Here is a 17,941-nt window from a genome sequence, read left to right as displayed (position 1 = left end):
GAAAGACCATCTTCACCAAGAGTTATCAGGGAAAACCTAACCCTACTATACTCAAAGAGCATTCCCCTGGGAATGCAAAAGCCTATACAGAAGTCCCCCAAATAAGAATGTATTCAAAACTTTCAGAAACACTTCAAACTCTTCAAAAATGTTTAGCATTCTGAGAAGCAAAAAGCCTTCCTGCCTCTGGGGGTGAGTGATGTAACAAAACATCTGCTATATTGACCATCACTAAGATTGGGAACATTTGCTTCAAGTCAAGACTATGGTTTTAGTTGCACTACAGGGAGAAATCAAGAACTCAGTATTGCAACAGGCTGGAAAAAACAATTCTGCTTGGCTGGATAGTCCCACACTGCAGGATTTCTGTTACTTTTGATGAGACAAAGAACAGACTAATCTAACTCAGGAACTGCCTGCTCAGGATCCAAGCTGTGCAATGGAAGGAGTTCAGGTCTGAGACAAGGAGTGTCCCCTCTCCTTGGAAAAATGCCCTGAGAACACCCATGAGCCCTTGGAGTAGCACCGCGAGACCCATCATCAGGAATTCAGTCCTCCTCAGTCTAAGCCAGGTCTGTCTCAGTGGGGTTGGTACGGGAAGCCTCTTGCTTCATGAGAATGCCCGGAGACAGACTTTGGCTGCTGCCTCACTGATTCTGCAGCTTGTTCTCCCGATGGGTTTGGAGACCAGGTAAACAGGAAACAAAGAAACATGCATAAACACCCCAAGAACCAGTCTACAACACGATCTCCTCTCTGCTTACTGGGGGGCCACAGCTTCTCCCAAGCCCAGCTGTTACCCAGGTACCCATCACTCACCCAGAGACATGCTGCAGAAGGGATTCAAACACCCTGCAGACTGGTTTGAGCCCTGCAGTGCTGACCTGCCTTCTCCTTTGTAAGGACTTAAAACCCAGCCTGACATCTTACACAGAAACACTACTTGTCTCTATCACAGAATTGTCCTAATGGTTGACTAGGGTGGATTTTAGATATCCAAGATCAGACTTGATTTATCTGGAAACATACGTATGTACTTATCTACTTTATTACAGCTCATTTTCTTAGCAGGTAGCTTTTATGCCTAAAGTTTATTCCAGGAATTGATGGCATTGAATCCTGAATAGTTTTACACTGATCTTGTCAAGAATAAATACCATGTTAAACATTGTTACAGTCCAATGCAACTTTTCAATAAAAAAAATCAAAAATGCACATTTAAGATTCTTTAGCTGGTTGATTCCTCTACATTTTCCTGTCCATTTTAAGGTACTTTACTAACTCAAAATGTTATTTCATATCTCCAGGCTAAAATTTCAGGATCTTCCCATTTCTACCCAAACAAATTCTAGACTTCAGTTCAACCCATGCTAACCAGCCCATCTGAAAAAGTTACAGTACTCCTCTTTACTTCTCAAAGCCTGAGGCTTTGCTAATTTTCTAGTGAGCATGATTTTTAAAACTGTATTTGTACAGTTCAAATGGAAAGAAATCAAAAGGCTTTTCTTCTGCTAACAAGGGCTCGTGTGACAGCACACTGCACTTTGTTTCTGTTACTATACCAGTGTTTCGACTTTCATCAGTCTCCATGCCAGTAAAAAGACACAATAAAGGAATTCAGTCTGGATCAAGGTTTACTGTGCTCCTTTCAAACAGAAGAGCAAGGGTGTTTCTAAAGTCACAAAAGAACATTTGTAGCAAAGTTCTTACCACTGCCAAATACTATGCTAATAGCAAAGCTTTCAACAAGAGATTCATGGGCTGCCATGTTCAGAAGATGATTAAGATATGCATCAGACCTATGAAGAACGGAACTGGAAGTAAAGGAATGGAAAAAGCAGCAATCTTTCTGCTGTACACTAAGTCAGGCTGCTGCCTTGGAGCAGAGCACCTTTCAGTCACTTTAAGAGCTGAGCAGAAGTAAACCCTTTTCAGTATTTACAATTTCACTTGAATTTAGCACGATGCTGTAAATCTCACCAAAAAGCTATTCTGACAATCTTCTAAACTGTCTTCCAAAGAGATTTTCAAAAGGAGACTTAATTCATCACACTATTTTTTTAAATGCCAGGATTTTTATTATGCCAAAGTAATTTGCACCTACACAACAGGATATCTGACCTGAACTTGGCAAGTATTTATCTTCCCCAGATATTTATCAGCACTCAGTAGGGTATCCAAAACACAAATGCAACTGCCTCAGAGGTGAAATGGATCTGATATAGTTCTTAAAAAGCACTGTTCATTGGTTTTTGTTTTGTTTTTAAAGTAAGTGTGTGTGTGTATATATATATACACACACACGGAATATTTTAATGCCTCTATTTAAATGGACATCTAGCAAAAGACAGCTCCATCTGTTTACATGCAAACACATACTGTTTGGGAAACTTATCTAGCTGAAAGGGTTAAGGCAAAACTTAGATGTAACTACAATGTTAGTAACATGGTTTCAGTGCATCTATATCATCCTGTTAAGAAGGGGCTCAATGTCAGCATGCCCATGGTAAGCAATATCAAACAAATACTCTCCAAAAGTCAGTACTGGCAGTACTAAACTCCACAGGAAATTACATCTTTAGAACCCATATATCCATGTTATGTATTTATGGATGGAAAGGATTAAACAGTAAGTAAACTGGATATAGCATCTGTAAAGCTTTATGCCGGATGGAATTATGCACAGTGCTTCTCTGCAGAAAATCAGATACTCTACATAGCTATATAGCTCAGGTTTTGTTCTGTAAGGCAAGGGCAAAGTAGCTCCATAGCTTTGTGTTCTAGTTGGTTTTATGGACCCTCACTTGGCACTTTGTCTCCCCCTGTGATGCAGTTTCCTAAGACTTGAAATTCCTTAAAACAGAAACGGGATTTTAAACTGCCTGCAATGAACAGTTCTGGACAGCTTACTAGCTTGTGTCACTTGCTGAAGTTTGTAACAAGGTAGTTCTTTCACTCACAATGTGAAATGACAGATATTATACACACTTTCCTCAGACATATATGGAAAACAACAAAAAAAAAGGGCAAATATTCCTTGAATATGGTATAAGACCACTTAATGGCCCGCTTGAAAACCTGAGTATGACACTGCCACAGAAGAAGGAGAATCCTTTTCTATTTAAAAATGTCACAGAGATGGTCTTATATTTGAAACTGGGCTTGATCGAGGAGTCCATCCACCAAAACTTTCAACAAAATGTTACCAGCTCTTCTTCAGCCACCTTCTTTCTACACCAATCCCTTCTGAAACAGTCAATAGGACTTCCAGACATCCCCACTACCACTTTCCCTGATAAAACTAATAAAATGAATATGCAAATCAATAACACCTGAAAGCAGCGCTCCAATCTACACAGCTCAGAAAATGTGGCCAAAATTGCTGATTTCCTTTATTTCTCTTTCTTCTCCTTCCTCAGATCTCCTTTTATCTCTCCACTGCTGCTGCTTTCAGCGGGAGAAGATGGAGTTCCCGCTGGCCTGCAAACATTTGGGGGTGTTGGGAAGAAGACATGTGTCCCCTTCTTCAGTTCTCCTACCCTCCTTCACTCTCAGGAGAAGGAGGTGACATTCAGAAGATATCAGAAAGCGAAAGCTTGAGCTGTGTGTCCTCCCACAACTGTCAGAGCTCCTGCCACACACAGCCAGGCAGAGAAAGAGGAAAGCCATGCATCAGGCACACTGCTTGCAAGGGAAATGTGGGCAAGCACACACACACCTCAGAGTAACAAGCAGCCTTTCAAAGCTCAGAAAACAGCAGAATTTATTTTCCTTGCACCAAAAATACGGAAACAGGATGGGATCGAGTTTCTTATCACCACACAGGGCCCCCATGCTGCCAGTGTCACACGTGATGCAGTTTTTCAGGCAGGTGGCCACTGCAGGAGGGCTCTGCTACACCAAATGGAATTCAAAGCTTTGCTTTCAAATGTAATTCACTCCTTATTTCCAAGGGGGAAAAAAAAAAGCAAAAAAGTAGCAGTAAGGAAAATACTCTTACCATCTGACACAGCTGGTCTTAGTAAAGAGAGTAAGAGGCAACTTTCATGCTAGAAAAACTCTCTGACATTTAATATTAGGGCCATTAAAAAGTCAGAAAATACCCTAAGTGCTGGGAAAAACAGTGTGCAATCCACCAAGATCTTCCAGTACAGGCAGAACTTCAGGTAAAATCATAAAAACTCAAGCCCAGGCACGGAGCAGAATGAAAACACGGTCCTCTCCAGCCAGTGTTACTTCACATCACAGCCACAGTGGACGGAACCTTTCAACTAAACACAGCAATAGGGACCAGAACATACCACTAGAATTTTTCCTTCTCAGCAAAATCAGCAATTGATAAACAACAGAATTTCCAGCTTCCCTGCAGAGAACTAAGATGTTCTGTAGCGCAATGAATGAGCAATGAATGCCGTAAAGATGAAGATCTGCTCTAAAAAGTCATTAATAAATATGTGTCATTGGCCACATATGTGACATCTGGGCGTGAGTTGCAGGTTTTCTGCATTTATGCTCAATAAGAAGTTTTGATTTTGGTGACTGTAGTGCCCTCCTTTCCTTGCTTCTCTTTTTATCCCTGTCTATCATTTACAAGACCGCCTCAAATTGTGTTTCGCCCTTTGAAATTCAATTACAAAGTTAACAGCTGATAATGATTCTAGTGCAAGATAAATAAACAGTTCACAAAATAAATAACAAAGTTCCATAAACATTAGTAAATCACTGCTACACTTCGATAAAAAACAAGTCTCAAGAACTATAGTGTCAGAAATTTGTTTCGTTTCACCATCAACTCTTACATGTTTCTACATAGCATTATACTGGACCCAGATATGTCAGATGTTTAGGCTGCCATCAGCAAGTGTCAGCTAATATGATTAAGAACCAGGTTATTGCAGCCTTCACTGGATACCATGGGAAGGGGACACAGAGGAAAGGGTGGCTGATCTAATCATTCACACAAAGCAGCAAAGGCGGTAGATGGATCATTACCTCTCAAAGATGGGAAGTAATTACTTTTAAAACAAAGCTGAATTTCAACATAATTTTTTTAAGGCATATTTAACAGAAAAACAGCAGGGGATTCTTAATATTATTATGGTAAATACTCACACATTATTAGTGAAAGCTTAAACAAGATTTTATTATTTACTGTGCTTTACCTCCTTCAGACAAATTTGTAACAGCCCTCACAGACGCTCCTTTTCCATTTCTATAAAACAGCTTACAGCATTACTGTTGCAGAGATCTAGTATTTTTGAGTAATAATCTACCAAATGCATGCTCCAGGTATTTGTAAAGACCATACACTATATGAAATGTTATAGTTGTCAAGAGTTCATGAGTTGGCTGTACATCTAATTCTTCTACAACATCTTGGCAGTTTACTCTGGAGAACCAGATAAAAGCCTATTACTCTTATTCCATGAGGACCTTTCTCTCTTGATGAAAAGTTCAGCATAAAAGAGTCTTAGAGTACATAAAACGCAAAAAAATATTGTGGTATAGAGCCATACCAGATTTTATAAACCTAACATTATATCAATTCCTGCATTTCACTGAGTATGGTATACAGTGAGAATGAGGTTCTAAAAAAGCTATTGGAAGTCATTATATTATAATCTGTATCTCTAATATTTTGAAGAATTCAGGTTTAAAGAGTGCCCAGATGTGATTTTCAGCTTATATTCTCTTGAGCCGGGCAGCCATACTTCACATAAACCTCACTGTCTATGTAATATAATCACCACCTGTAAAATGTAATCATATGCAAGATCTGCACAACTTCCATCAGATCAGATGATATTTACAATGCCTGCTTCCAGGACACAAATCGTGCTGACTTTTTAAGAATACCCAAATTCTCATGCTTTGCAGAGTAAAGACAAGCAGCACTTCTAACCATTTGCATGCCTTTAAAACCCTCCTTTATGGAACTCCATTGCTTCTCACTGCTTTCAATCTTAAGGTGGTTGTATTTAAAAGAAAACACTTGCCTCTCACTTATATACCAGGAAGATCCTATGGTAGCCACGATGCTCACCTGAAATCTGTTGACAAGGATGGGGATGGACCAAGGATGATGGGGTGAGTTTTCCCTGAGAGGTTTAAGTGGAAGAAGAGGAGCCGGCATCATCTTTCACATTACCACTATGTAGGGAAGAGTATGTCACTCTACTCACCCATGCTCATCTTAATAGGTAAATTTTCTCTGCTTGCAGCCTCCACAAGGTGTCTCCTAGCCTCCATCACAGCTTCCTTTTGTTTGAGGTTCATGAAGGACTCCCAGAGAGCTTTGGCAGCTGGATCACTATAAGAAAATGACAGGATTACACTAAACATTGCTTGAATAATGGAGTAAGCTTAAAACAACATTTATATTTTAAGATGAGTGCTTCTACTTAGTAACTCCTCTGAGGTGGGCAGGATGCAAGTAAAAATAAAGCGATATAAAAGCTTGATTTTTTAGTGGAACAACTGCTACAGTTTTATAGAAAAAAAATCTATAGAATTTTTTGCTACCCATTATAAAGCGTTATGATTCATAGATAATAAATAAGCATGTCAGCCTCAAAGTAACCACTACTGTTCAACCAGGGGAATATCAGAAACAGTCCAAACCTCTTCAGTTACAAAAAGCTAGGGAAATGATGGGCTCTAACTTTCCCATGAGAGTTTAAATCTAAAGCCAATACTTCCAGCACTGAAGGCTTTTGGTATGATTTGATGAACTAGCATCAGTTTGGGTTTCATGGATTCTCCTTACATGAAATGAATAATCCGTAGCAGAATAAAACTGTCCTTATGGCCTCTCTGTTTACAGATTTCCTTTTTATTGCTGCTGTTGCTAAACTTAAATTAGGAATTTGTGTGGCTCATCTGCACTCAGTTCCCTGTCAGTATTCTTTCTCCTCCAGGACACTTCATTTGTTGCTGTTGTGAATGAATCCAGTGTTTTCTCAGTAGGGTGGTGGGGGGAGAAGGGAGGAAAAACTCTTGCCTGGGGCTAAAGCCACACATTGGGATTAACTATGTTGGAATTTTATTTATTATTTTTTTTTAAAGAAAAAACTTCCCTCGGGAGACATTTAACTACTAAATACATTTTGATGTAATTTACAACATGCTTATAAACATGCCAAAACAAGCTTTGTTTCACAGAAAATAAAAAAACCCCAACAATTCATTTGATACCCGTTACAGAGCAGCTGTGCTCACGTTCAGCTGCAACGGCAGGGCTGTACTTAGCAAAGCTGTACTATCTCCCAAACCAGGTAAGAGGATCGCTGAGCCCCACTCCTGTCATTCCAGGAACCCACATCCTCTGTCAAAGCCCGAGTGGGTGGAAGGACCGTGGGAAGAAGGTTGAATTACCCTTCTTCTGAACAAACCACAAATGACTAGGAACAGCAAATGTCATCCTATTGCCATGCTTTAAGAAGGGAAAAATCAGATGACCTGATACAGTTTTTCCATTTCTTTTTCACATAGTGCAACTCGACCTTCCTGCAGGGACGGAGGCAGGAGGCAGCACATCCCAGAGCAGCCAGGGCATCTGCACCAGCTCCCTCTACTCCATTGCCAAGCGCGATCTGAGCGCCGGTGCTGCGCATTGTTCATGGGCAGCAGCTCCAAGGGGACTCCTCACAAGAAAAAGCACGACTTATGGGGCATGATAATGCAAGAAATAAGAAAGATTTCCAAAGCAACTAGATGCTTCAATACACTCTTCCTTAATTAATGGATCGTGGGTATGCTATTTTTACAGACTACCTACTCAATTGTTACAATTGAGTCCTACCCTTGCAGCTTTACTGTTAAATGCAGCCTATTGATCCTGTTCACATCACATTCACAGGGTATCTCACTCATTTTTACAATTCTGCCCAAGGTTTGGATTGCAAGAGGCCACCACTTTGCCTGTTAACTAATCCTTTCCTGAACATGCAGTTCCAAGTACAGAACTATAGAGATCAGGAATCAGTCCTAAACCAGCAGGAAGCTAGCTTTAAGACTTTTCCTATTTAGAAGAAAAGTCAAGCTTCTATTTTCTAAGATTTTAACCTGTCCTTATTTTCCCAATTCTCTTCATCACCCTAAATATGAGCAGAGTACCTCACATAAACACAGACACCGGGATCTAAGACCTTAAAACAAAGGAAAACAAACAACATAAGGAAGCTAAAATAAGTCTCCCAAATTTTGCATAGCTTTTTGTAGTCTCATCTTCCTCACTCCTATACTTCATAAAGATATTTAGCAAATAGTAGTAGAGTGTGGAAAATTCATCCCAAAAGCTTCTATAACCTCAGTAAAAGTCAGAATGTACATTATAAGGTTGCACCAGTTTTCTACCTGTTGTCCTTGCTTGCTGCTCTCCCTTTCTACACCATGTGTTGATCAGTCTTGTCTATTTGGACTGCAAGGTCTTTGAAAGCAATACCTACTATACTTGCATAATCATTACAAGTCCCTGCTTCAGCTGGTACTTCTACTTGCCTCTAGTTTAAACAATAAAACCCCTCTAAAATAACAGACTAATTATTTTAAACTTAAAAAAAAAAAGAATGAGTCATACTAATACACTAACACAAAATGGTGGGTAGGGGGAGGTTTGTTCTTTGCTTTGTAAACTCTTTCTTCCTCCTTCAGCCACAGTAGGTTTTCTTTAATCCCAAGGACCTAAGTTTACACGATCCCTGAGGGTTGCTTTAGCACACCAAAAATAGCAAAAAACAAAACAACTGTGGTACAACCTAAAAGCAGATGGGGGTCAACCACACACTCCTGTATGCTTGGATCGCTGAGTTTCTGTAGGCATTTTTCTTCCAATTGTTTTGCGGAATACTTAGTGGTTTAGGTATCATATACAGAACAATATATAAACAGGATGAGATCAATATATAGTTACAGCTTTCATACATAGCTAAATGACTGAGTCAGTCCACAGAAAGCAACAGTTTCCGTGTTCAGTCAGGTTTTTTTGGAAATACAGTAGGGAGAAAGAACAACAAAAGTACTTATATGTTTTCTGCTGAAAACATATTTCCTGCCTCCCCTCTATTACATCTTCAGAGATGGGCTTTTGCTCTGAACAACTGCCCACCCTTTAACTTCATCAGTGACAAGACAGGAATGGCTGCTGGGAATGAGTCAGTAGGATGCAGTACAGGGCTCTGGTGTTGCCTCTTGCTCAACCTGTGAAATTACCACAACATTTTCCTTTTAGAGATTTCTAACACTTGGGAATAATATTATCTTATCTTCCCCTTTTGGTGAGACATTTGTCTGCAACTGCCTTCCAGCTCTTGTCATGGTGCCCTTCCCCTCCTCTTTTTTCCCATCTGTAGTTCCTCTGCTTTGGTCCAAATGCCCTAATCTGATGACACTGGCACTGTAATCAGTGATTTCTATGGGATCCAGTACACCAATTCAAATTTCTCCTCTTTCTTGCATTCCTTGACTTCCCAAGGACTGTTTGCTGATTTAAAACATTGTCTAGTAAACCGCTGCACTCTGAAATTAGTTTTGTGAAACTAAGTAGATATTTTAAAAATATTTTGTGAATTACAAAACCTTTAAAGATATTGTCTAAATCATATTTGCCTAAGAAAAAAAAATTTTTTACAGTTACACTACAATACAGATGAGGAACTCTAAACTACCCTTCAAAATAAATGTCACAACAATAGGTAAATATTACAGTTCACACTTCCGTGTTCTGCAGGACACTGCAAGCCTGACAAAAAAGAGGACTAAAATACAGGGTCTTCTGCCATTAACCAGTTTCATCAACAAGCTTATAGTTTTGTTTACAGGTTTTTTATAACCAGTCCCTTCCTTTTATCATTATGGTCATAGTACCTAATCAACCACCCATCTCAGAAAATAGAATATAGTAAAAGCAAGTGTAGCAGTTATCTGGTAGACAAAGTAGAAGTTTATTAAACAAAAGCATTACATTATGTCCAGAGATAAGGCTGAAGTCTTTGAAAATCCCTGTTAGACACAGCTTTACCATTCAATATGCCTAAAGCAAGGTCTTTGACAGATGTCTGATAATTGCAAGTTTCTACCTCCCCCTCATACATAAACGCTACAATTTTTAATGAGCCATTCTCTGTTCCAAAATTAAAACTTAACTGCATATAATTTGGAATTTAAAACAACAACAACAAAAAAAAAGGTTATAAAGGAAGAAGGAGAAGCTTCCCTACTTTGGGTATTTGCATGCTGAATCATGAAGACAAAGAGGGAAGAAGGACCAAATAATCAGATCCATCATTTATACGAATCCTAAAATAAGACATCCACTGACAATAGTGCCAGGAAACCAGCGTTGATGAGAAGCAGGTCAGAAAGACTGGGATGCTCTATGCTGACGAAAGATAGCTGCAGGCGGTTCCAAGCAGCTCTGATTTGCAGCCTCCAGAGGTGCTCTTTCTTTAATTAAAGATAGAAGAGATGGGGAGGGAAAAACAAACAAACAAACAAAAAAAACACACACAAAAAAAAAAAAAAAAAGAAAAAAAAGAAACAACAGAACAAGTTAGCTGTGAAATGGCTAATGAGCTTGCTTCCCAAATTTGCAATACCCAAAGGAAAGACTTCTCAATGAAATCTGCTGTTCACTGGTAGAGAGATGCCAGGATGAAAAAGCAAAAGCCCTGAGCAGATGTAAAGGTGCAGTTTGGTAAGCAGTTGCCTTTGTGATGGTGTGCTAGCTTCAGCAACACTCACTGTGGGGGAACTTGTTCTCATTCCCATGGCACTGCTTTCAGCTGTGGCAACATGCTCCATGTGGGACTGTGCACTTAGATAGGAAAAAGTTAATAATTTTTAAACACAGCTCAGATCCCTGAACTGATTTGCTTGTTCTAGACATTCATAGGTTGGTAATCAAATGCCTAATCTTGCATCTGTTAAAATAATTGTAACTTACTCTCTTGATGTGGCCTGGTCCGGTCCTGCAAGTACAATACTGCCAAGGTCATCTGGCAGACAGAAAGTGCCCCTGTCTGTGATCATCTGTGGGCTTAGCCTCAAACCTACTAATTTTGAATGCATCTGGGGAGAACAGGGGAGGTTGGTGGCACTAGGATGTGCTGTTACCAAGCTGGAAGTAGTAGTCTGGAAACATGTGAAATCCAGCACTAGTCAATGGGAAGCAAACTTGCAGAGTATATGCAAACCTAAAGACAAAGACAGAAACCTGGGGACACATTACCCTGAGGGGGTCCAATGCACAACACCACAATTTTCGACTTGGCTGAAATGATATGCCTCTTGACTTACAACACCGGTACGGAAAGATACCTACTTCCCTCACTGCTCCAGGTCTTGTCTATTACTGATAAATTCTTAAAATATGGTCTTCCAGGTTGCTAATGCAAGAGCAAAAGATCAAGAAGCAATAAGCCCATACTAGAAAATATGTTCACTCAATGACTAAGTGTTCCCCATTTACAATTATGTTTTCATATCCACCAATAGGCCACTCTTAACCCCCTTAGCATTTATAACATTAGTTTAGCAATTCATTTCTTCAATTAGCATGTGTAATTAACCAAATGAAGACAAGTCAAACACTCTTGTCCAAACAGCATATCATAATCACCAAAATTATGAGCCACATCTGTAGCCTCTGACAAGCTATTGCAAATTACTTTAATATGATCTCATTTCTAGTCAAGGAGGATAAAATTGACATGTACATTATCTATTACTGGATTTTTGCCTGGACTGCTTTGCCTAACAGGACAAATTCAGGACATCCTGTTTTCTCCTCATAAAACACTGCCATAACAAACTTTTTCTTTCAGTTATATACAATCCTTACCATGTCCCCATGCTTACTGAAAAATGGGTGAAGAGTCTCGTCCATAACCTTTTCAAAAGCGAAATTAAAAAAGTCAGTATCTACATCCAGTTTCCTTCCCAGATCTCCTGTAGCTCAAATCAGGAAAGAAAGTGATGACTTCATCCATTCTTGATTTGGTTTTAAACTGCTTGGGGTCAGGTGTATGCATAGCCTACATCAGAAACAGCAAGTAACCAGGTGGAGGACATAATATGAGCAAGATGTTAAGTAAGGAAGAATAAGCAAATGTGTCTATTTCTACACCTGAAAATGGAGACAGGATTTCAAAGAGCAACTTGCTGACACAGACTCTGAGTAAGTGACAGAAAACAACAGTGAGTTGTCTTCAAAAATTAACCAGATGAAATGACAGCATTTAAGCAAGACAAAGGATTGTACTTTTACAGATTAATAAAAAAAAAAAAAAAAAGAAAAAAGGAAAATGTGAGGAAAATGTGACAGTCTCAACATGAGACAGATTCTGTGGGTATTGTATCAGCAAAACTTTTACCTTATGTCTATATAGCTTTATAGCTCAGCTGTGACTGTGTACTTTCACAAGAGGAAGGGAGGAGGGAAAAATTCAGTAATGATTAAACTAGAGTTTCATTAATACCACAAAACTGCCCCAAACTTAATGACTGCTAAAAAAAAAAAATTGTGTACTGCCAACGTATCCTTTGCAATAACTCACATTTGTTTAAAGACAGCGCAACATCCGCACTAACCGCACAGCACTTACACACCACCAGGGTGGTTAGAAAACCATTACTACAAAGGGCAAATCCATTGCGGGCAATATGTCACTTGAATATTGATAAACCTAAGAGAAGCACAAGCCTCTGATAAAATGCGAGGATCTGGCTATGAACCTGGAGTGAGAGGCCACATAACAAGAGACATCCTTCCTCCTCCAACTGCCCTGCTGTGTCAGAGGGTGGAGGCTGGATATACTGGTGAGACCCCACCTGCAGTGCTGTGTCCAGCTCTGGGGACCCCAACATAAGAAGGACATGGAGCTGCTCAAGCAGGTCCAGAGGAGGCCACAAAGATGATCAGGGGTCTGGAGCACCTCCCTGATGAGGACAGGCTGAGAGTTGGGGTTGTTCAGCCTGGAGAAGAGAAGGCTCTGGGAGACCTTATAGCGGCCTTCCAGTACTTAAAGGGGGTTACAGGAAAGGTGGGGAGGGACTCTTCATCAGGGGGTGTAGGGACAGGACAAGGAGTAACAATTTTAAACTGAAAGAGGGTAGATTTAGATTGGATATAAGGAAGAAATTCTTTATTGTGAGGATGGTGAGACAGTGGCACAGGGTGCCCAGAGCAGCTGTGGCTGCCCCCTCCCTGGCAGGGCTCAAGGTCCGGCTGGACGGGGCTTTGAGCAACCTGGTCTGGTGGAAGGTGTCCCTGCCCGTGGCAGGGGGGTTGGAACCTGATGATCTTTAAGATCCCTTTCAACCCAAAACATTCTATGATTCCTGGACACACACACCAGCCTGACACCAGGGGGCACACCTAAGTCCCCGACTGCACGCCACTCCATGCACAGCAGCCTCCACTGGAAAAAACAAAAAGCAACACGTGGAACAGCCTCTGCTCTGCACCGCAGGGATGCTGCAGGGATGCCATGGGGACAGGAGGAGTTGACCTCTGCACTGCCATGCTGCCTGGATACAGCCGGGCTCGGAGAAGGAAGCTGCTCTTCATTTCACCCTTCTGAAAGTAACCAAATGTCTCCAATATAATTTATCAAAAATTTTCTGTGTAGAAACAGCTATCAGTATTTCCAGGACTGCAGTCTCCAGCACTGCTGTGTATTTGTGCACATCCCAAGCACATGCACTTGATGGGCTAGACAACATGTGTTCAACTAAAGATGCAGCAACACTTTCTTCAAAGAAAAAACACAAACCCCTCAATGCTTATTTTCAGATAAATGTAAATTATACATCCCCAGAAGGGACTAACACTATATTCCTTAGAGAGTAAAATGACAATGTTTTTAAGTTTTAAAATTGCTTTTAGCAGCAGATTATAATTCTGATGTTGGACATTTTATATGGCTAGCAAATCTGCTCAGCGTAATTAAATGCCCCTTATAGACAGTAGGAACTTGAACTATTTTCCAAATCCATCCTAACCTTAGAAAAAAGGTAAACAAAAAGGTAGTGTCATCTCAGTACTGTGCTTGCAGAAAACCGTAAAGGGAGCATTGGATATTACCACCCTCATCATAGATTAGTAAAAATACTGCAACATGACAAAACAGAAAACTTTTTTAAAAAACAAGCTCTTCACAGCCATTCAGCTTAGAAGATTATTCTCATGTCCTCACTTAGATGTGTATTAAAATGCCCTCTTTGTATTGCTTTTTATGATTAGAACATGCAAATGGTACAAAAAAAAAAAAAAAAAAAAAAAAGAAGTCCAACAGCCAACATTAAAGAACATAAATATGTTCCTGAATAATTTAACAGTTATTTCCCTGTTTCACTCCAAGCCCTCAAGCCACTCTGTGGGTGTAATCTGCTCTAGACTCAACTGTGCCTGTGTACTTTGGCATCGAGTCAAAACAGAGAGGTTATTGTTTGATTTATATGCCAAGAGCCTCTTAGATAAAGGGCTAATGGCAGACTGATAGCTTCAGCCTTTGCATGTGGTGTTTATACAGACCCTTCTTTGCTCTCCCTCCTTTCTGTATATACTCCAGGAAGGCTGTGTCATATCAAGTTAATTAATTAACTCATACTAGCATAATTTGATTGATAAAACAATTCATTCACTAAAGGTCATGGGGAGTGCTGTTAAAACACCAATTTTTCTGCCTCAACAATGCATAAAGTTTTGAGATTTGCATTTTTCTATACTGCAAACAGCAATTTCAAAGCAATAATCACACTACAAAATTTGATGGAAGAATCTGTGAGAACTTAATCTGTCAGTTAAAGTGCACTGCAAAATTCAGAAGCTATTTCAGTACTTCACAAGACATCTGGGCAAAAAATAAATCAAGTCCTATAACAGGAAGGGTCACATAGGAGAATTTTCTATATTGTTAGTTCTGTAAACTACTGAACTTTCCCAAAATAAAACTAGAGGCTTTGCCTATATGATATACTTTTCTATTTACTACATCCAGAGTAGGATTATTTCCTAGCATATAAATGTTTCTGTACTGTTACAATACTCCTATAGGGAACATAGTCCTATATGATCAAATTATTACTTATTAGATATTAGCAAACAATTATCAAATTATACAACGATTACTTTTCAGAAAGACACAGGCAGCATAAATTTTTAGTTTAAAAAAAAATCTCAAGATACAGAAAAAAAAATTTCATTAAAAATTGACTGGATTCTTAACAGCCTTTTGCCACCAATTTATTTTAAAACGCGTATTTCAAACAGCAGACAGATAAAGAAGCAGCTGCCGGGTGTTTCAAAAGCAGTTCTGCAATAATACTCAAGGTGTTGCAAATCAGCTTGCAGCCAGCAAGGCTAAAGCATATGAGCAAAAGCAGGAACTGATGATCAGCCAGAGTTTTACAATTGATTCTCCTGTGAACTACCTGAAATATTTGCAATAAGTGTTAGAAGTAACACATTTTTATCAGGAGTTTATTGGTCAGTTCACTGCATGTTGTTCAATATACAGGTATACATACCAAGAATGTACAGTATTAGACTAATACAGTATACTTGTTTTTAGAAAGACATGATTTGCCACTAGGAGTCAAAAACTCCGTATTTTGCCTCCTCTCCCCTATTTTCATCTTTGCATGATCCCCTGTGCCAGTAATACTGGCTCAACATACAGGATCATTTTGCAAACCAAACTGGGAAGCAGAGAGCTTGCTTTGCCTAGTCCACAGCAGCTGGGAGGGACTGCCAGGCAGCTCCACAGGACACAGCCCAAGTTTTCCTCCATTACTGGTTCTGCATACCTCTGACTCAACGTGGCCATAAAACAGATGGGCAGAGCACAGAGGTTATTCTTTGAAAGCTTCAGCTCATAAATGAAGGGTACGCTGTCTAGCGCACTGAGGAAAGGTGGATAAAACTCAGCAGTATGAGAGGGAACAATATATGCAAGTTATTATACTCAAGCTTCGTAAAGTCATACCTACAGATACCAACACTTCAGGGTTATGCTGTACACCCAGTCAAGTTATATTAAATTTTGCAATCATTTTCACATGCAGGATGATAAAACAGACTGTTAATTACCATTAGGAGAAGAGAAAATATGATTCAACAGACATAACCAGTGACTAAGACCAACAGGAATAGGAAAGTATTCTTTAAATTTGTTACTGAGCATCATGAGAGACAAGTTTTGGTTCATCTCACAACGAAGCATATGAAGTACGGGACAGAATTTTCATGGACATAGTAGCAAAAGTCTAAAAAATGCTGAGAATACACAAAATCACAAGCTCATTTCAGACAGACAAGAATTGTGAAAGAATTATCTCAAAACAGCTTTTAAAACAACATCGTAATCTTAAATTGCAAACCCACGATGTTTCATATAAACTATTGTGTTCCAGTAAAACCATGACCACTATACTCCAAACCAGGAAGAAATATGCTCCCTGTTATCAGTGGAGCATGGGAGAACTTAAAAACAAACAATTCAGGAGATTCTTATAACCACAATCAACAGGGCAACCCCCAACTGCCCCACAATAGCTTTGTTTACCTATAGCTCTTTGCTTGGGGCTGAATTCCTTTCCCCTCCTTCACAGACAGTGGACAGGAAGTCAGACTCTTAAAATTTGACATGTTTAGTCCAACAGGTGAACTGAATTACAACAAAATTTAAGAATTAATTACTTAAAATTTGGCAAGGATTCAGTTCACATCAGGAATTGATTAAAAAAAAGGGGAAAAAATCCCTCCCAACAAAAGTGAATGATAACACAGCATTTCACATTTTGCCCTTTTTTTTTTTTAATAAAAAAATAAAAGAGAAACTTAAACTTTCTGGATCATTCATACATCTACATTGCAGATGGCCATACTTATAAAATAGAATATGTACAAGTCTTATGAGTGTGGTCAACCACCATCTGAAGTAGGTTTGTCACTTGCCAAACCCACCATCTTAAGTTTTATCAAACACTTCCTAAATCCAAGCATCATGTAAACTTCTAAGGACAAGCATCTTAACCACAGCCCTGTTTCATGGTGATCTAAATATAGATGTATTTATAGATATATATATTCTGTGATACACTTACAAGAAGTTTTTTGGCATCAGAATGCCAAAAAGTTTAACACATACTTCAGCATCCATGACACAGAACAACTTTACTTGCTAATAGCCACATACATGAGACAATGCAGCTGCACACTGAATGATGTTATTGAAAAGTAATGCAACTCCACTCACAGCCACTTCCAGTATCAGCGAGTAATAGTGTAAACCAATGACACCAGCATACATTAAACTAAAATAGAAAAATAATTCAAGATAGCAGAAAAATAAGCTGTGGACTGTATTTTACCATAACAAAAGTCAGCACAAATGCATGCGCGCACGCACACACACACTCACATAGTGTCTGAGAATAAAATTAATTTGTAAATCCTCTTATTCTGTTCCATTTACATAGACTAGTAATACAGAATTTCTGTATTAGTTTAATATTAGAACAGTTGCTTAGTGAAAAATTTCTTAGAAAACATTCAGAGCTTTTTTTTGCAATAGAATTTACTATATATATATACACACACATATATGTATGAACTGGTCACATTCAATAATCCTTTAGACAGACAGCATTTCTATAATGATTCATCTGATTATAGACAGCCAATACGGCATTTTCCTGTGTTAAACACAAAACTATCCAGTCCAACGAATAGTTTGAAGAGCTATGGGTTCTCATCACCTTTGTGTTCTATTTATTTTAGCTATTCCCAAGATCACTGATATCCACTTGAACCTGTAAACCTCAAGGTCAACCATAAGGAAGCCATATAATATGGAGTATTCAACTAGATTCTATGCTGTGAAACATTAAGGCAGTTTCCTTAAACTACACTTTCTTTTCTTCTTTCTTAGTAGTAGAA

At 39.1% G+C, this 17,941-nt stretch overlaps 1 protein-coding gene across 1 annotated transcript in view; it reads right to left on the bottom strand.

The window, feature by feature from the left end:
• SCFD2 (sec1 family domain containing 2) overlaps positions 1 to 17,941 on the bottom strand; it is a gene marked incomplete at its 5' end in the record, with an annotated part of 210,800 nt that overhangs the window by 169,247 nt on the left and 23,612 nt on the right. Inside the window, one exon of the mRNA XM_032999174.2 lies at positions 6,183 to 6,310. Within this exon, the coding sequence (XP_032855065.2) occupies positions 6,183 to 6,310 (128 nt within the window). The remainder of the gene's footprint in view (positions 1 to 6,182; positions 6,311 to 17,941) is intronic.

Source organism: Tyto alba, unplaced genomic scaffold, assembly GCF_018691265.1.
Source record: "Tyto alba isolate M040663 unplaced genomic scaffold, T.alba_DEE_v4.0 Super-Scaffold_6, whole genome shotgun sequence".
Taxonomy (NCBI): Eukaryota; Metazoa; Chordata; class Aves; order Strigiformes; family Tytonidae; genus Tyto; species Tyto alba.
The sequence above is the reverse complement of the archived record's forward strand: the minus strand, read 5'-3'. Positions and strand labels throughout refer to the sequence as shown.